The sequence below is a fragment of the Carcharhinus amblyrhynchos genome, unplaced genomic scaffold (assembly GCF_965287045.1).
Source record: "Carcharhinus amblyrhynchos unplaced genomic scaffold, sCarAmb.v2.hapA scaffold_887, whole genome shotgun sequence".
Taxonomy (NCBI): Eukaryota; Metazoa; Chordata; class Chondrichthyes; order Carcharhiniformes; family Carcharhinidae; genus Carcharhinus; species Carcharhinus amblyrhynchos.
This window is the reverse complement of record NW_027650627.1, coordinates 15,001-35,617: the sequence shown is the minus strand read 5'-3', so window position 1 is coordinate 35,617 and position 20,617 is coordinate 15,001. Positions and strand designations below refer to the sequence as shown.

The 20,617-nt window shown below is 53.8% G+C and overlaps 1 protein-coding gene across 1 annotated transcript in view; it reads right to left on the bottom strand.

Annotated features, from left to right (window-relative positions):
* LOC145340267 (ubiquitin-conjugating enzyme E2 Q1-like) overlaps nucleotides 1-20,617 on the bottom strand; it is a 47,417-nt gene that overhangs the window by 12,266 nt on the left and 14,534 nt on the right. Inside the window, 6 exon segments of the mRNA XM_080184713.1 lie at nucleotides 1,708-1,848; nucleotides 3,043-3,093; nucleotides 4,182-4,184; nucleotides 4,684-4,723; nucleotides 4,725-4,786; nucleotides 6,380-6,481. Coding sequence (XP_080040839.1) covers nucleotides 1,708-1,848; nucleotides 3,043-3,093; nucleotides 4,182-4,184; nucleotides 4,684-4,723; nucleotides 4,725-4,786; nucleotides 6,380-6,481 — 399 coding nt within the window.

Sequence of the window (20,617 nt, the reverse complement as noted above, 5' to 3'; positions counted from 1 at the left end):
ACACAGAGAGCGATGGGTGTCTGGAATGCGCTGTCGGTGGTGATATGATAGGGGCATTTAGATAAACACACAAGTATGTAAGGAATAGAAGGATATGGGGCAAGGGCAGGCTGATTCATACAGTCACAGAGGTTTACAGCATGGAAACAGGCCCTTCAGCCCAACTTATCCACACCGCCCCTTGTTTTAAACCCCTAAGCTAGTCCCAATTGCCCACATTTGGCCCATATCCCTCTATACCCATCATACCCATGTAACTGTCTTTCAAAAGACAACACTGTACCCACCTTACTACTGCCTCTGGCAGCTCATTCCAGACACTCACCACCCTCTGTGTGAAAAAATTGCCCCTCTGGACCCTCTCCCCTCTCACCCTCTAGTTATGCCCTCTAGTTTTAGACTCTCCTACCTTTGGGAAAAGATATTGACTATCTAGCTGATCTGTGCCCCTCATTATTTTATAGACCTCTATAAGATCACCCCTCAGCCTCTTACACTCCAGAGGAAAAAGTCCCCACCACTCCCACAGCTCCCATTACCCAAACCAATGACACAAGCCAGGAATGGGAACACAGGATTTTATCACCCCTTTGGGCTCAGTGATGAAGTAGAAAGGGTCAACAGCTTCAAGTTTATAAGTGTCCAGATCACCAACCTGTCCTGGTCCCCCCACGCCGACACTATCATTAAGAAAGCCCCACCAAAGCCTCTACTTTCTCAGAAGACTAAAGAAATTTGACATGTCCGCTACGACTCTCACCAACTTTTACAGATGCCCCATAGAAAGCATTCTTTCTGGGTGTATCACAGCTCGGTCTGGGCTCCTGCTCTGCCCAAGACCACAAGGAACTACAAAAGGGTGGTGAATGTAGCCCAATCCATCACACAAACCAGCCTCCCAGCCTCCCATCACACCCCAGACATTCTCTCTTCCACCTTCTTCCATCGGGAAAAAGATACAAAAGTCTGAGGTCCCGTACCGACCGACTCAAGAACAGCTTCTTCCCTGCTGCTGTCAGACTTTTGAATGGACCTACCTCGCATTAAGTTGATCTTTCTCTACACCCTCGCTGTGACTGTAACACTACATTCTGCACCCTCTCCTTTCCTTCTCCCCTATACTCCATGAACAGTATGCTTTGTATAGCACGCAGGAACTCACAGAAAACATATAGTGCAGAAAGAAGCTATTTGGCCCATTGAGCCTGCACCAATAACAATCCCACTCAGGGCCTATCCCCTGTAACTCCACATATTTACCCTGCTAATCCCTCTAACCTATGCATCCCAGGACACTAAGGGACAATTTAGCATGGCCAATCCACCCTAACCTACACATCTTTGGACACTAAGCGACAATTCAGCATGGCCAATCCATCCTTTCGGACTGTGGGAGGAAACTGGAGCACCTGGAGGACACCCACGCAGACATGGGGAGAATGTGCAGACTCCACACAGACAGTGACCCGAGCCGGGAATCGAACCCGGGTCCCTGGCACCGTGAGGCAGCAGTGCTAACCCACTGTGCCGCGCAAAGCATGACCGAACAAGGACTTTTCACCATAATCCCGATACACGTAAGAATAATTCCAGTACTGCAGACCAGTCTGGTGACACCACGCGCACACACACCAGTCACCGACTGAAACCTGTACAATACAAGGTACACGTTATCTCCAGTAGCTCAGCTCCACTACAGACACGTACATTTAGGTAATCTTGCCTCTGGTTCTTCTTAATCTTCTCCAAAATAGCCAGGTTCTCTTTCCCGATTCCCTCGTCCTCCGATTTCTTCCCCTCGGCTGGCTCCTCCTCCTTCATTTCGTAATGATCGAGGTCCTCATTGTCCTGAGGGTGCAGACCGGAGAGGAATAAGCACGTGGGAGACACAGGCAGGGTCACTCCACACACACGGGGACAAACCAGCTGGATAACCCCCCCCCTCCCACCCCCACTATTTATCACAAGTACACTTACATTAACACTGCAACGAAGTTACTGAGAAAATCCCCCAGCTGCCACACTTCTGATTGGGCACACTTAGGGAGAATTTTAAATTTCCAAGTTTATTTATTAGCGTTACAAGTAGACAGAGACAACTTAGCATGGCCAATCCCCCTAACCTGCACATCTTTGGACACTAAGGGGCAATTTAGCACGGCCAATCCACCCTAACCTACACATCTTTGGACACTAAGGGAGAATTTAGCATGGCCAATCCACCCTAACCTACACATCTTTGGACACTAAGGGACAATTTACCATGGCCAATCCACCCTAACCTGCACATCTTTGGACACTAAGGACAATTTAGCATGGCCAATCCACCCTAACCTATACATCTTTGGACACTAAAGGACAATTTAGCATGGCCAATCCACCCTAACCCGCACATCTTTGGACACTAAAGGACAATTTAGCACGGCCAATCCACCCTAACCTGCACATCTTTGGACACTAAGGGACAATTTAGCATGGCCAATCCACCCTAACCTGCATGTCTTTCGGAATATGGGAGGAAACTGGAGCACCCGGAGGAAACCCACACAGACACGGGGAGAAAGTGCAGACTCCACACAGACAGCGACCCGAGCCAGGAATCGAACCCAGGTCCCTGGCGCTGTGAGGCAGCAGTGCTAACCCACCCTGCCATGAGGTGGAGATGGGGGGGAACATGTTCCCTCAAAGGGTCACTGCTGTGTGGAACTGCCTTGCTCAGAACAGTGGGTGATTGAACTTCCATGCAGCTGAATCAGACAGGTCGATGACGGGCAAGGGAGGCGAGGGTATGGGGGGGGGGGGGGCGGGGGGTGCCAACTGGAGACAACCAAAATCGTATCGAAGGGGGAAGGCCACACTATAGGGCTGAATGGCCTCCTTCTCCTCAAGCTGCAGACATAACACACACATTCTGCACAGCGCTACCTGTGACATCAAGCTGTGGGGAACTGAGTGAGGGGTGCGGCACGCGAGGGGGACCCCGCATTCAAGAGCGGCGCACCCCAGCGACGGGGATAAGGCCCCCGGTCAAAGCGTCCTCACCTCCGCCATCTCCTCATCCTCCTCCTCGGACGTTACATCATCCCGTGTGCTCTGTAAGTGGGGAGACGAGAGACAGAACCTTAACACAGGACTCAAACAGTAGCGTTGACAGATCACGTCACGTGTACACACATAGAGGTGACCTCTCACACCGTAACCACGGTGGTTCTCTGGGGAGCCCCTTTGCGACTGGTTCACCCCCCCTGCGCCCCCCCCCCCCCCCACACTTCCCCACCAAGACAGCATCCTTTCCGGATACATCACAGCTCGGTCTGGGCTCCTGCTCTGCCCAAGACCACAAGGAACTACAAAAGGGTGGTCACAGCTCGGTCTGGGCTCCTGCTCTGTCCCAAGACCCACAAGGAACTACAAAAGGGTGGTGAATGTCGCCCAATCCATCACACAACCAGCCTCCCATCCATTGACTCTGTCTACACTTCCCGCTGCCTCGGGAAAAGCAGCCGGCATAATCAAGGACCCCCCCAACACACACACACCCCGGACATTCTCTCTTCCACCTTCTTCCGTCGGGAAAAAGATACAAAAGTCTGAGGGTCCCGTACCGACCGACTCAAGAACAGCTTCTTCCCTGCTGCTGTCAGACTTTTGAATGGACCTACCTCGCATTAAGTTGATCTTTCTCTACACCTCGCTGTGACTGTAACACTACATTCTGCACCCTCTCCTTTCCTTCTCTATGAACGGTATGCTTTGTCTGTATAGCGCCCAAGAAACAACACTTTTCACTGTATCCCAATACATAGAAACGCTACAGTGCAGAAAGAGGCCCTTCGGCCCATCGAGTCTGCACCGAACACAATCCCACCCAGGCCCTACCCCCATACCCTACATATTATACCCACTAATCCCTCTAACCTACACATCCCTGGACACTAAGGGGCAATTTCTTAGCATGGCCAATCAACCTAACCCGCATATCTTTTGGAGTGTGGGAGGAAACTGGAGCACCCGGAGGAAACCCACGCAGACACGGGGAGAACGTGCAGATTCCACACAGACAGTGACCCGAGCCGGGAATCGAACCCGGGTCCCTGGAGCTGTGAGGGCAGCAGAGCTGACCCACTGTGCCGCTTTGGTTTATGACTGTGACAACAATAAACCAAATCAAACAACACCACATTCTGCACTCACTCCTTCCCTTCTCCCTTACGGGCAACGAACAAAGAAAATTCCAGCACAGGAACAGGCCCTTCGGCCCCTCCTGCACCGACCATGCTGCCCTCCCCCCCGTCTGAACTAAAACCCCCTACCCTTCCGGGGACCGTATCCCTTATTCCGTCCTGTTCGTGGATTTGTCCAGGGGAAAACCTGGCGTTATCAGACTTTTTACCGCGTTTACCCAGTCCAGTGCTGGCAGATCCACATGTTGTCCAGACGCCCCTTAAAACTCACTATCGTATCCGCCTTCCACTCCTTCCCCATCCCCGGCAGCGAGTTCCAGGCACCCACCCTCTGTGGAAAAAACCTTGTACTCTATGAACTGCAAGGAGTGTCACAACACCAGGTTCAAGGTCCAAACAGGGTTATTTGGAATCACGAGCTTTTGGAGCGCTGCTCCTTCATCAGGTGAAGTGCCATCTTCTGGTAAGATCTTCCCCACCGCCCCCTCCCCGGGTATACCTGTTCTGTCGGGAGCGGCTGATCTAACATTTCCAGTCTGGGTCTGCGGGAGGTTGTAGAGCTTGCACAGGTCAGAGATTATCCGCTTCAAGTGTTGGAGGAGCTGCAGAGATGGGGAAGAGAGAGAGAGACAGGGAGAGAAAAATCAGCACAGGGTAGAGTTCGACCGACAAGAGAGGCCCATTCAGCCCACCTGCTCCACCTGCCTATCCTGGGACCCCCTCCCCTTGTCCCTCCCTCTCCTCTCTGTCCCACAAATCGCCATTTGCACATTGCTACACCGGGATTGGTCCTGAACAACATGCCCTAAAATCACAGATACCCTGCAGTGCAGAAAGAGGCCATTCGGCCCATCCAGTCTGCCCTGACCACTATCGCACCCAGGCCCTATCCCCCTAACCCAATGCATTTACCCTGCCAGTCCACCTGACACTAAGCACATCTTTGGACACTAAGGGACAATTTAGCACGGCCAATCCGCCTAACCTACACATCTTTGGACACTAAGGGACAATTTAGCATGGCCAATCCACCCTAACCTACACATCTTTGGACACTAAGGGACAATTTAGCATGGCCAATCCACCTAACTTACACATCTTTGGACTGTAGGAGGAAACCGGAGCACCTGGAGGAAACCCATGCAGACACGGGGAGAACATGCAGACTCTGCACAGACAGTGACCCAAACTGGGAATCGAACCCGGGTCCCCGGTGCTGAGAGGCAGCAATGCTAACCCACTGTGCCCACTGTGGCCTCTTGGACATATCCTTAAATTTGTTCACAAGGATGTAGGGGCTTTGCTGCTCAGGCCCAGCATTCATTGCCCGCGCCTAATTGCCCCTTGAGAAGGTGAGGGTGAGTCGTCATCTTGAACCCGCTGCAGTCCCGGTGTGTGGGGTAGGTACACCCACAGTGCTGTTAGGGAGGGAGTTCCGGGATTGTTATTGGACATCAGTCAGTCCCCGTGTGTGGGGTAGGTACACCCACAGTGCTGTTAGGGAGGGAGTTCCAGGATTGTTATTGGACATTCAGTCAGTCCCTGTGTGTGTGGGGTAGGTACACCCACAGTGCTGTTAGGGAGGGAGTTCCGGGATTGTTATTGGACATCAGTCAGTCCCCGTGTGTGTGGGTAGGTACACCCACAGTGCTGTTAGGGAGGGAGTTCCGGGATTGTTATTGGACATCAGTCAGTCCCCGTGTGTGTGGGGTAGGTACACCCACAGTGCTGTTAGGGAGGGAGTTCCGGGATTGTTATTGGACATCAGTTCAGTCCCCCGTGTGTGGGGTAGGTACACCCACAGCGCTGTTAAGGAGGGAGTTCCGGGATTGTTATTGGACATCAGTCAGTCCCCGTGTGTGGGGTAGGTACACCCACAGTGCTGTTAGGGAGGGAGTTCGGATTGTTATTGGACATCAGTCAGTCCCTGTGTGTGGGGTAGGTACACCCACAGTGCTGTTAAGGAGGGAGTTCCGGGATTGTTATTGGACATCAGTCAGTCCCCGTGTGTGGGGTAGGTACACCCACAGTGCTGTTAGGGAGGGAGTTCCGGGATTTTGACCGCAGTGAAGGAACGGCCGATATTTCCAAGCCGGGATGGGGAGTCGGTTTAACTTGCGTTTTGACGGTCACTCTCGCTGGTTGGGGAGCGAGGTCGGGAATGTGATCTCTGTGGACGGAGAATGAAAACTCACCAGTGTGTGCCTTTCTTATCTCTGCCAGTCGCTCCAACACCGCACCAGGTTGCGGTCCTCTGACTCCACAAACCATATAGGCGGCACCGAGGGGTAGGATTCCTGCAAAAATCAGGAACATGGGAATTACGGCCGTGGGCATTAATCCCTACCCGTCCCCCACGGCTGCCTCGCTCCCGTTCCCTCGTGTACCAGCCCTCCGGACACCTCGGCCTGCTGCCCGTTCACCCTCAACTCCCCGGCAGGTCCAAACAGGACGACACAAGAGGTACAGTCATCTAGGACTGCTCGTAGAATCCCTACCATGCAGAAGGAGGCCATTCAGCCCATCAAATCTGTCCCAACATCCTCAGGCCCTCTCCCCATTACCCCACAATAGATAGCATAGCCAATCCCCCCTAACCTGCACATCTTTGGACACTAAGGGACAATTTAGCATGGCCAATCCACCCTAACCTACACATCTTTGGACACTAAGGGGCAATTTAGCATGGCCAATCCACCCTAACCTACACATCTTTGGACACTAAGGGACAATTTAGCATGGCCAATCCACCCTAACCTACACATCTTTGGACACTAAGGGGCAATTTAGCATGGCCAATCCACCCTAACCTACACATCTTTGGACACTAAGGGGCAATTTAGCATGGCCAATCCACCCTAACCTACACATCTTTGGACACTAAGGGGCAATTTAGCACGGCCAATCCACCCTAACCTACACATCTTTGGACACTAGGGCAATTTAGCAGTGGCCAATCCACCCTAACCTACACATCTTTGGACACTAAGGGCAATTTAGCACAGCCAATCCACCCTAACCTGCAATCTTTTGGACTGTGGGAGGAAACCAGAGCACCCGGAGGAAACCCACGCAGACATGGGGGAACATGCAGACTCCACACAGACAGTGACCCGAGCCGGGAATCGAACCCGGGTCCCTGGCGCTGTGAGGCAGCTGTGCTAACCCACTGTGCCACCCAGATGTTACGACTCATAGCGTCATGTGGCACAGTACTGGTTGGAGACCCTGACGCGCAATTGGTTCAACAATCTCAGGCTACAGTCACTAAGGAACGAGGGAGGGGAGTGGGGCATTGCCTCGAAACTCCTGGTGCCCTCCTGAGGGAAAAAAACACACACCACCTGGAAAAAAAAACCTCATGTCCTTGATGAAAGCGACACCCCCGCCCCCATCAAAACCATCTCCAATTCCTGTTATGATTCATTTGCCATCTTAGGGAAGGGGAGAGCAGGTGCGATGGCTGAATGGCCTACTCCTGCTTTATTTCCCACATTTCTGGTGTTTCAAGTTACCGGGTTCCAGATGTACAGGTGAGGGGTGGAAGAGAGAGAGAGAGAGAGAGAGAGATGGAAGACAACCACCCCAACCCTCCTCTCCTCCCTGCCCCCCCTCCCCCGATCCTCAGGGTGGGGTTCAATGCGTAACAAACAGAAGATTCCGCCCTCCTGCTGTGTAACGGGGTCACAATTGGGACTCGGGGGTGGGGTGTCAACTCCTCACCACGCACCAGGTAATAAACCTCTGCCACAAAGCAGGGGCTGCTGGTCCAGGTTGGCCGCGAGGCCTGCCCCAGTTTGAATAGCGCAGCCATCTCTCCCCGCACCCCCAGCGCCTCAGGAATACCACTCAGCGAGCAGGGCATCGTCACTCATCAGGTGGTGAGTAACCTCCCCGCCACAAGGAGCTGGGGGGTGGGGGGGCGGTGGGGTGGGGGCCCCGACGCCTCCCCAGTCAATAGCCGTGTCCGCTGGGGGTGGGGAAACACTGCGTCCACTGGGGGCAGGGTGCCGAGGGCAGGAGCTGCCTCCAGGAGGGTGAACCCTCAAAAGTGCGAGGGGTGGAAGGAGGAATTGACCAGAGTGGGGAGCGGGGAAACAGTCGGAAGTTCTGCGGGTCAAAGAGACCTCGGTCTGTTGGTCCACAGATCTCTGAAGGGCAGCTTAATAGGGTGGTGAGAAAGGCCGTGTGGGGGTTGGGGGTGGGGGGGGGGGTGGGGGGGGGGGGGGGACCTTTATCCAGCGGGTGTAAGGTTACAGAAGCAGGGAAGTCATGATGGGTTGTGTCGAACTTTGGTGAGGCCGCAGCTGACTGTGTGCAGTTCTGGTCACCACACTGTAGGAAGGAGTGAAACACGCTCGGGGAAGGGGGGACGGAGGGCGGGGTGGGGGGTACAGGTTGGATTTTTCGACAATTGACAATTCTTCATACCAGATATTTTTTTATTGAATTCAAATTTCCACCTCTGCCGGGGGACAGGGCTCGAACCCGGGTCCCCCGGAACCGAGTTTCTGGACGAACAGACTCGCGGTAATACCGCTGGGCCATCACCGCCCCCGGTGCCTGTATGGACGGGACAGGATCAAGGGGCAGGTTGGCCTCGTGTTCCCGGGTTAACCGCAGACACACCAGGCAAGTGAGGCAAAAGGGCAGGAACCGGAATTTATAATGATAAATCCACTAGCCTAATACCCGGAAATAAAATAAAACGGGTTATATTACCAGGATGGGTTGCATTGTACACCCCCCCCTCCCCGGGGTACAGATCTAATTGGGGTGTTTGCGATGATCAAAGGATTCGATAGGGTAGATACAGAGAAAGAAATTGTGTTCAGAACTCAGGCTTCCAGATCAAAATTCAGAAAAGACCAGACAGAACGCAGCAGACTCACGGCACAGGCACAACGGGCTGAATGGCCTCCTCCTGTTCCTGTGTAACAGGCTGGAGAGAGAGAGGGGGCTGAATGCCTCCTCCTGTTCCTGTGTGACAGGCTGGAGAGAGAGAGAGGGCTGAATGGCCTCTCCTGTTCCTGTGTGACAGGCTGGAGAGAGAGAGAGGGGCTGAATGGCCTCCTCCTGTTCCTGTGTAACAGGCTGGAGAGAGAGAGGGGCTGAATGGCCTCCTCCTGTTCCTGTTAACAGGCTGGAGAGAGAGGGCTGAATGGCCTCCTCCTGTTCCTGTGTAACAGGCTGGAGAGAGAGAGAGGGGCTGAATGGCCTCCTCCTGTTCCTGTGTAACAGGCTGGAGAGAGAGGGGCTGGAGAGAGAGAGACGGGCTGAATGGCCTCCTCCTGTTCCTGTGTAACAGGCTGGAGAGAGAGAGAGGGGCTGAATAGCCTCCTCTGTTCCTGTGTAACAGGCTGGAGAGAGAGAAGGGGCTGAATGGCCTCCTCCTGTTCCTGTGTGACAGGCTGGAGAGAGAGGGGTGGAGAGAGAGAGGGGCTGGAGAGAGAGAGGGGCTGAATGGCCTCCTCCTGTTCCTGTGTAATGCAGTATAGAGAGTTGAGAAGGCAGTGAGATACTGACTCATCCTGTTTACATTACAGCCAGGGGAAATTCTGGATATATTCCCATCGAGTCAGAGATGTAAAGGCAGTGACGTCAAACCACAAAGTATAAATCATCAACATCTGAGCTGTCACCCACTGCATACTGAACACGGCAAAATAAAACTTATACAGCGACAGACCCGCCCCCACCGGTACTGTACCCCAGTATTATACAACGACAGACCCGTCCCCACCAGTACCGTACCCCCAGTGTTATACAGCGACAGACCCGTCCCCACCAGTACCGTACCCCAGTGTTATACAGCGACAGACCCGTCCTCACCGGTACTGTACCCCAGTGTTATACAGCGACAGACCCGTCCCCACCAGTACCGTACCCCAGTGTTATACAGCGACAGACCCGTCCCCACCAGTACCGTACCCCAGTGTTATACAGCGACAGACCCGTCCCCACCAGTACCGTACCCAGTGTTATACAGCGACAGACCCGTCCCCACCAGTACCGTACCCAGTGTTATACAGCGACAGACCCGTCCCTACCAGTACCGTACCCCAGTGTTACACAGCGACAGACCCGTCCCCACCAATACCGTACCCCAGTGTTATACAGCGACAGACCCGTCCCTACCAGTACCGTACCCCAGTGTTACACAGCGACAGACCCGTCCCCACCAGTACTGTACCCCAGTGTTATACAGCGACAGACCCGTCCTCACCAGTACCGTACCCCAGTGTTATACAGCGACAGACCCATCCCCACCAGTACTGTACCCCAGTGTTATACAGCGACAGACCCGTCCCCACCAGTACTGTACCCCAGTGTTATACAGCGACAGACCCGTCCTCACCGGTACTGTACCCCAGTGTTATACAGCGACAGACCCGTCCCCACCGGTACTGTACCCCAGTGTTATACAGCGACAGACCCGTCCCCACCGGTACTGTACCCCAGTGTTATACAGCGACAGACCCGTCCCCACCGGTACTGTACCCCAGTGTTATACAGCGACAGACCCGCCCCCACCAGTACTGTACCCCAGTGTTATACAGCCACAGACCCCTCCCCACCAGTACTGTACCCAGTGTTATACAGCGACAGACCCGTCCCACCAGTACTGTACCCCAGTGTTATACAGCGACAGACCCGTCCTCACCAGTACTGTACCCCAGTGTTATACAGCGACAGACCCGTCCCCACCGGTACTGTACCCCAGTGTTATACAGCGACAGACCCGTCCCACCGGTACTGTACCCCAGTGTTATACAGCGACAGACCCGTCCCCACCGGTACTGTACCCCAGTGTTATACAGCGACAGACCCGTCCCCACCGGTACTGTACCCCAGTGTTATACAGCGACAGACCCGTCCCACCAGTACTGTACCCCAGTGTTATACAGCAACAGACCCGTCCCCACCAGTGCTGTACCCAGTGTTATACAGCGACAGACCCGTCCCCACCAGTGCTGTACCCCAGTGTTATACAGCGACAGACCCGTCCCCACCAGTACTGTACCCCAGTGTTATACAGCGACAGACCCGTCCCCACCGGTACTGTACCCCAGTGTTATACAGCGACAGACCCGTCCCCACCAGTACTGTACCCCAGTGTTATACAGCGACAGACCCGTCCCCACCAGTACCGTACCCCAGTGTTATACAGCGACAGACCCGCCCCCACCAGTACTGTACCCCAGTGTTATACAGTGACAGACTCGTCCCCCACCAGTACTGTACCCCAGTGTTATACAGCGACAGACCCGCCCCCACCAGTACTGTACCCCAGTGTTATACAGCGACAGACCCGTCCCCTCCAGTACCGTACCCCAGTGTTATACAGCGACAGACCCGTCCCCACCAGTACCGTACCCCAGTGTTATACAGCGACAGACCCGTCCCCACCAGTACTGTACCCCAGTGTTATACAGTGACAGACCCGTCCCCACCAGTACTGTACCCCAGTGTTATACAGCGACAGACCCGTCCCTACCAGTACTGTACCCCAGTGTTATACAGTGACTCACACACACAGTGTTATCTCCCTGAGGTGCTGGGAATCCCCTAGCCAGAGGTGAAGGCTGGGGGGATTCTGTTTGGAACCAAAGTCTGCTGAGATTGGGAGAAAGCTGTATCAGTGGGAGGAGAGAAGGGGGCATGTCCCAGCTGGTCCCGGCCCCTCTGCAAACACAAGCCTGCTCTGCGGCAGAAACTGAAACTGACCCCTCGGCTAATGTAAAAGTAAAGTTTATTTGTTAGTCACAAATAAGACTTACATTAACACTGCGATGAAACGACTGAAAATCCCCTCGTCGCCACACTCCAGCATCTGTTTGGGTTACACTGAAGGACAATTTAGCACGGCTAATGCACCCTAACCAGTTCTCCTTTTAGACTGTGGGAGGAAACCGGAGCACCCAGAGGGAACCCATGCAGACACGGGGAGAATGTGCAGATTCCACACAGGCAGAGACCCGAGCCGGGAATTGAACCTGGGTCCCTGGCGCTGTGAGGCAGCAGTGCTAACCCACAGTGCTGGGGGGAACATCTCTACAAACGTAGAAGCAAGGAGTTGGCCATTCGGCCCCTAGAGCCTGTTCCACCATTTAACACGATTACCGAATCATAGGCTTCCCTGATCACAGAATCCTCTACAGTGCAGGAGGGGGCCATTTGGCCCATCAAGTCTGTACTGACTGACAGACCACCTTACCCAGGGCCACCCCCATCCTATCCCCGCAGCCCTGTGTATTTACCCGACTAATCCACCCTAACCTACACATCTTTGGACACTAAGGGACAATTTAGCATGGCCAATCCACCCTAACCTACACATCTTTGGACACTAAGGGACAATTTAGCACGGCCAATCCACCTAACTTACATGTCTTTGGAAGATGGGAGTAAATCAGTTCTCGGGGGAAAACACACGCAGCCATGGGGAGAATGTGCAAACTCCACCCAAGACAGTCAGTATAGGTCGGAATCGAACCCGGGTCTCTGGCGCTGTGAGGCAGCAGCGCTAACCACTGTGCCACTTCCTGCTGATGTCTGATAATCTTTCACCACCCTCTTAATGACCAAGAATCTCTCTCGCTCTGCCTCAAAAAGATTCAAAAACTCACAGCGCCAGGGACCCAGGTTCGATTCCCAGCCTTGTGTCACTGTCTGTGTGGAGTCTGCACGTTCTCCCCGTGTCTGCGTGGGTTTTCTCCCACAGTCTGAAAGACGTGCTGGTTAGGGTGGATTGGCCGTGCTAAATTCTCCCTCAGTGTAACCTGAACAGGCACCAGAGTGTGGGCGACTTGGGGAATTTCACAGGAACTTCACTGCAGTGTTAATATACGCCTACTTGTGACACTAATAAATCAACTTTCGTTTGTCTTTTAGTCACATATCAGCCAGACTGGGGTAAGGACGGCAGATTTCCTTCCCTAAAGGGAACCAGATGGGTTTTTCCGACAATGGGTCATCAATTCAAATTCCACCGTCTGCCGTGGGCGGGATTCGAACCCGGGTCCCCCAGAACATTAGCTACATTCTGCACTCCCACCTTCTCTATGAACGGTATGCTTTGTCTGTACAGCGTGCAAGAAACAATACTTTTCACTGTGTCCCAATACGTGTGACAATAATAAATCAAAGTAAATCTGAGTTTCTGTACGAATAGCTTAGCAATAAAACCACTGGGCCATTGCTTCCCCTCCACCGTGATCTTGTCGATTGTCAGACCAGGCTCGAGGGGCCGAATGGCCTCCACCTCTTCTGTTTGCTCTGTGGGATCTTGCTGTGCACCCTCTGGCTCCCACATTTGGACCCGCAGCGCCTGCGCTTGTTATCTGTGATGCCTGCAGATGACTCTGAGGATTCGATTTACAATGAGTGAGCAAGGTCTGACTGATACGTTAGCTCTGCTAACACTGGGGCCTTGTCAAGCCTGGGGCTCAATTCGTGAGCAAGGTCTGACTGATATGTTAGCTTTGCTAACACTGGGGCCTAGTCAAGCCTGAGGCTCAATTAGTGACTGTTCTAGCTGATATGTAGCTCTGCCATCACTGGGGTCTAGTCAAGCCTGGGGCCCAATTAGTGAGCGAGTTCTGAACTCTGCTGACACTGGGGCCGAGTCAAGCCTGAGACTCAATTAGTGAGCAAGTTCTGAACTCTGGGGCCTAGTCAAGCCTGAGGCTCAATTAGTGAGTGTTCTCGCTGATATGTCGCTCTGCTAACACTGGGGCCTAGTCAAGGCTAGGGCTCAATTAGTGAGCGAGTTCTGACTGATATTTAGCTTTGCTGACTCAAGGGCCAACTCAAGCCTGGGGCTCAATTTGAGCAGATTCTGGCGGATACATTAGCTCTGCTAACACTGGTGCCTAGTCAAGCCTGGGGTGCAATTAGTGAGCAAGGTCTGACTGATATGTTAGCTCTGCTATCACTGGGGCCTAGTCAAGCCTGGGGCCCAATTAGTGAGTGAGTTCTGAACTCTGCTGACACTGGGGCCTAGTCAAGCCTGGGGCCCAATTAGTGAGTGAGTTCTGAACTCTGCTGACACTGGGGCCTAGTCAAGCCTGGGGCTCAATGTGTGAATGAGGCCTGATCGATACGTTAACTTTGCTAACACTGGGGCCTCGTCAAGCCTGGGGCTCAATTAGTGAGCAAGTTCGGACTGATATTTAGCTTTACTGACTCAAGGGCCAACCCAAGCCTGGGGCTCAATTTGAGCAGATTCTGGCGGATACATTAGCTCTGCTGACACTGGGGCCTAGTCAAGCCTGGGGCCCAATTAGTGAGCGAGTTCTGAACTCTGCTGACACTGGGGCCTAGTCAAGCCTGGGGCTCAATTAGTGAGCAAGGTCAGATCCTCAGTTGCTGAGATTTTTTTGTAAACGATGTCCTGTCAGCTCCATACGCGAATAAACCTCAGCTCACACCCCGGTTGAGGCAGTGTTTGGTACGTTGATTTTTTTGCTGCCTGTAACCTGGGGAGGGTGGGGGTGGGGGGGTGGTAAAAGGGGTCCCTCCCCCACTTCAAACAGACACACGTACACCACACTCATCACAAACACTAAAATATCTGTCTGCATCACCCCAGCTGTTACACTCAGTAAACCACGACACATCCTGCAAACACAATCACATACTCGGCACAAATCTTCACAACCACCTGCATTTACATAGCACCTTTAACTCACTCGAGCAGGAACCAACAGAAATCTGTCATTGAGCCGCGGGGGGTGGGGGGGGGGGTGGTTGGGACAGATTCTCAGTTGGGGGGTGGGGTGTTAAGGTAAGAAAGAGTGGACGAGGGAGGGGTATTTCAGAGCTCAGGGTCGGGGTGGGTGGGGGGAGGGGTATTTCAGAGCTCAGGGGTAGGGGCGGGGGTATTTCAGAGTCAGGGTGGGGGGAGTCTCCAGGTGGCTGAAGGGCGAGATTGCCAATAGTAGAATGATAGAACCCTACAGTGCAGAAAGGGACCATTCGGCCCATCGAGTCTGCACTGACCACAATCCCACCCAGGCCCTACCACTGTATCGCTCGATATCTGACCCACTTCCACCCTAACCAGCACATCTTCAGACTGTGGGAGGAAACCGGGGCACCCGGAGGAAACCCACGCAGACATGGGGAGAACGTGCAGAATCCGCACAGACAGTGACCCAAGGCCGGGAATCGAACCCGGGTCCCTGGCGCTGTGAGGCAGCAGTGCTAACCCACTGTGTCACCGTGCTGCTGGGAATCAAACCCGGGTCCCTGGCGCTGTGAGGCAGCAGTGCTAACCCACTGTGTCACCGTGCTGCTGGGAATCGAACCCGGGTCCCTGGCGCTGTGAGGCAGCAGTGCTAACCCACTGTGTCACCGTGCTGCTGGGAATCGAACCCGGGTCCCTGGCGCTGTGAGGCAGCAGTGCTAACCCACTGTGTCACCGTGCTGCTGGGAATCGAACCCGGGTCCCTGGCGCTGTGAGACAGCAGTGCTAACACACTGTGTCACCGTGCTGCTGGGAATCGAACCCGGGTCCCTGGCGCCGTGAGGCAGCAGTGCTAACCCACTGGGTCACCGTGCTGCCGGGAGTCGAACCCGGGTCCCTGGCGCTGTGAGACAGCAGTGCTAACCCACTGTGTCACCGTGCTGCTGGGAATCGAACCCGGGTCCCTGGGGCTGTGAGGCAGCAGCGCTAACCCACTGTGTCACCGTGCTGCTGGGAATCGAACCCGGGTCCCTGGCGCTGTGAGACAGCAGTGCTAACCCACTGTGTCACCGTGCTGCCGGGAGTTGAACCCGGGTCCCTGGCGCTGTGAGACAGCAGTGCTAACCCACTGTGTCACCGTGCTGCTGGGAATCGAACCCGGGTCCCTGGCGCTGTGAGACAGCAGCGCTAACCCACTGTGTCACCGTGCTGCTGGGAATCGAACCCAGGTCCCTGGCACTGTGAGGCAGCAGTGCTAACCCACTGTGTCACCGTGCTGCCGGGAATCGAACCCGGGTCCCTGGCGCTGTGAGACAGCAGTGCTAACCTACCATGTATGGAGGAGTGCAGAGATCTCAGTGGGTTATAGGGATGAAGGAGATTGCGTGGATGGGAAAGGACGAGGAAACTGGGATGGAAATTTTTAAACCCACAAGGTTTACAAAAATGTGTCACTTCCTATGAGAAAGGAAATGATATATTATTTAATATAACACAGCAGTTTTACAGCAGATATTATAACACATACTGAGTTATACCCAGATATGTGTGCATGGGAGGGTGACACAGTGGGTTAGCACTGCTGCCTCACAGTGCCAGGGACCTGGGTTCGATTCCCAGCAGCACGGTGACACAGTGGGTTACCACTGCTGTCTCACAGTGCCAGGGACCCGGGTTCGATTCCCAGCAGCACGGTGACACAGTGGGTTAGCACTGCTGCCTCACAGCGCCAGGGACCTGGGTTCGATTCCCAGCGGCACGGTGACACAGTGGGTTAGCACTGCTGTCTCACAGCGCCAGGGACCCGGGTTCGATTCCCAGCAGCATGGTGACACAGTGGGTTAGCACTGCTGCCTCACAGCGCCAGGGACCCGGGTTCGATTCCCAGCAGCACGGTGACACAGTGGGTTAGCACTGCTGTCTCACAGCGCCAGGGACCCGGGTTCGATTCCCGGCTCGGGTCACTGTGTGGAGTCTGCACATTCTCCCCATGTCTGCGTGGGTTTCCTCCGGGTGCTCCGGTTTCCCCCCACAGTCTGAAAGACGTGCTGGTTAGGGTGGATTGGCCGTGCTAAATTCTCCCTCAGTGTACCCAAACAGGCGACTGGCGGATTTTCACAGTAACTTCATTGCAGTGTTAATGTAAGCCTTACTTGTGACGCTAATAAATAAATTTAAACATAAATTGCCCCTCTGTGTCGGGTGTGGGTGCGGGGAGGTGCTAGCTAGGGTAAATACATGGAGGTATGGGGATAGGGCCTGGGTGGGATTGCGATGGGTATAGACTCGATGGGCTGAATGGCCTTTCTCTGCACTGTAGGATTCTATGATCTATGTGAAGTGTTATTAATACTGATTTATAGATTTATATATAAAATACTATATTCAGTATTAATATATTGCAGTATTACAATACATATTTATATATTGTAGTGTTAAATATATATATTTATATACTGTTACCCCTATAAAGTAGTGTGTACAGTTATACCTAGTGACACAGCCCGGTATTAACACAGGAGGGTTATACCCAGTTGTAAGATCCCGGGAACAGGAGGAGGCCATTCGGCCCCTCGAGCCTGCTCCGTCATTCTCTATAATCTGACATTCCTGGTGTCTGCTTTCCTGCCCTTTCCCCATAAATCTCGATCCCCTTACTGATCACCAATCTCTCCGTCTCAATCTTAAAGGTACACAAGGGCTCTGCCTCCACAACTCTCTGTGTGGCGAGGAGGGCCAAAGACTCTCAAGCCCTCTGTGAGGAGAAATTCCTCCTCATCTGAGTGTGAAGTTGGCACCCCTTTATCCTGACTGTATACCCTGTGTCCCAGACTCTCCCACAAGGGGAAACGTCCCCCCCCCCCGCCACCTCGCCACCTTGTGCAGGCCCTGGAGAATCCTAGATATTTCGATCAGATCCCTTCTCATTTTTCTAATTGCCAGTAGGTCGAGTCACTGTCTGTTTCCCCTTTACCTGGAGACAAATCCCTCCGTACAAGGATTCAGTAACACACAGACACACGGTGACCCACTCAGTAACAGTATGTTACGCAATATACACATTCTGAAAACCAACAGTATATAATAAAACTTATTGTACACACCCATTACATAATATACAGCCTGACGCCCCCAGCGACAGCGTGCACTGTGTAATATACAGCCTGACGTCCCCAGTGACAGCGTGCACTGTGTAATATACAGCCTGACGCCCCCAGCGACAGCGCGCGCCGTGTAACGTACAGTGCGACACCCCCAGTGACAGCGTGCACTGTGTAATATACAGCCTGACGCCCCCAGTGACAGTGTGCACTGTGTAATATACAGCCTGACGCCCCCAGCGACAGCGCGCGCCGTGTAACGTACAGTGCGATGCCCCCAGTGACAGTGTGCGCTGTGTAATATACAGCCTGATGCCCCCAGTGACAGTGTGCGCTGTGTAATATACAGCCTGATGCCCCCAGTGACAGCGGGCGCTGTGTAATATACAGCCTGACGCCCCCAGTGACAGCGTGCACTGTGTAATATACAGCCTGACGCCCCCAGTGACAGCGTGCACTGTGTAATATACAGCCTGACGCCCCCAGTGACAGCGTGCACTGTGTAATATACAGCCTGACGCCCCCAGTGACAGCGTGCACTGTGTAATATACAGCCTGAAGCCCCCAGTGACAGCGTGCACTGTGTAATATACAGCCTGAAGCCCCCAGTGACAGCGGGCGCTGTGTAATATACAGCCTGACGCCCCCAGTGACAGCGTGCACTGTGTAATATACAGCCTGACGCCCCCAGTGACAGCGTGCACTGTGTAATATACAGCCTGACGCCCCCAGTGACAGCGTGCACTGTGTAATATACAGCCTGACGCCCCCAGTGACAGCGTGCACTGTGTAATATACAGCCTGACGCCCCTAGTGACAGCGTGCACTGTGTAATATACAGCCTGAAGCCCCCAGTGACAGTGTGCACTGTGTAATATACAGCCTGACGCCCCCAGTGACAGCGGGCGCTGTGTAATATACAGCCTGACGCCCCCAGTGACAGTGTGCACTGTGTAATATACAGCCTGACGCCCCCAGTGACAGTGGGCGCTGTGTAATATACAGCCTGACGCCCCCAGTGACAGTGTGCGCTGTGTAATATACAGCCTGACGCCCCCAGTGACAGCGCGTGCTGTGTAATATACAGCCTGATGCCCCCAGTGACAGCGTGCGCTGTGTAATATACAGCCTGACGCCCCCAGTGACAGTGTGCGCTGTGTAATATACAGCCTGATGCCCCCAGTGACAGCGTGCACTGTGTAATATACAGCCTGATGCCCCCAGTGACAGCGTGCGCTGTGTAATATACAGCCTGACGCCCCCAGTGACAGCGTGCACTGTGTAATATACAGCCTGATGCCCCCAGTGACAGCGTGCGCTGTGTAATATACAGCCTGACGCCCCCAGTGACAGCGTGCACTGTGTAATATACAGCCTGACGCCCCCAGTGACAGTGTGCGCTGTAATATACAGCCTGACGCCCCCAGTGACAGCGGGCACTGTAATATACAGCCTGATGCCCCCAGTGACAGTGTGCGCTGTGTAATATACAGCCTGACGCCCCCAGTGACAGTGTGCGCTGTGTAATATACAGCCTGACGCCCCCAGTGACAGTGTGCGCTGTGTAATATACAGCCTGACGCCCCCAGTGACAGCGTGCGCTGTGTAATATACAGCCTGACGCCCCCAGTGACAGCGTGCACTGTGTAATATACAGCCTGACGCCCCCAGTGACAGCGTGCGCTGTAATATACAGCCTGACGCCCCCAGTGACAGCGGGCACTGTAATATACAGCCTGATGCCCCCAGTGACAGTGTGCGCTGTGTAATATACAACCTGATGCCCCCAGTGACAGCGTGCACTGTTTAATATACAGCCTGATGCCCCCAGTGATAGCGTGCACTGTGTAATATACAACCTGATGCCCCCAGTGACAGCGTGCACTGTTTAATATACAGCCTGATGCCCCCAGTGACAGCGTGCACTGTGTAATATACAACCTGATGCCCCCAGTGACAGCGTGCACTGTTTAATATACAGCCTGATGCCCCCAGTGACAGCGTGCACTGTGTAATATACAGCCTGATGCCCCCAGTGACAGCGTGCACTGTGTAATATACAGCCTGATGCCCCCAGTGACAGTGTGCACTGTGTAATATACAGCCTGACGCCCCCAGTGACAGCGTGCACTGTGTAATATACAGCCTGACGCCCCCAGTGACAGTGTGCGCTGTGTAATATACAGCCTGACGCCCCCAGTGACAGCGTGCACTGTGTAATATACAGCCTGACGCCCCCAGTGACAGCGTGCACTGTGTAATATACAGCCTGACGCCCCCAGTGACAGCGTGCACTGTGTAATATACAGCCTGACGCCCCCAGTGACAGCGTGCACTGTGTAATATACAGCCTGACGCCCCCAGTGACAGTGTGCGCTGTGTAATATACAGCCTGATGCCCCCAGTGACAGCGTGCACTGTGTAATATACAGCCTGACGCCCCCAGTGACAGCGTGCACTGTGTAATATACAGCCTGACGCCCCCAGTGACAGCGTGCACTGTGTAATATACAGCCTGACGCCCCCAGTGACAGCGTGCACTGTGTAATATACAGCCTGACGCCCCCAGTGACAGTGTGCGCTGTGTAATATACAGCCTGACGCCCCCAGTGACAGTGTGCGCTGTGTAATATACAGCCTGA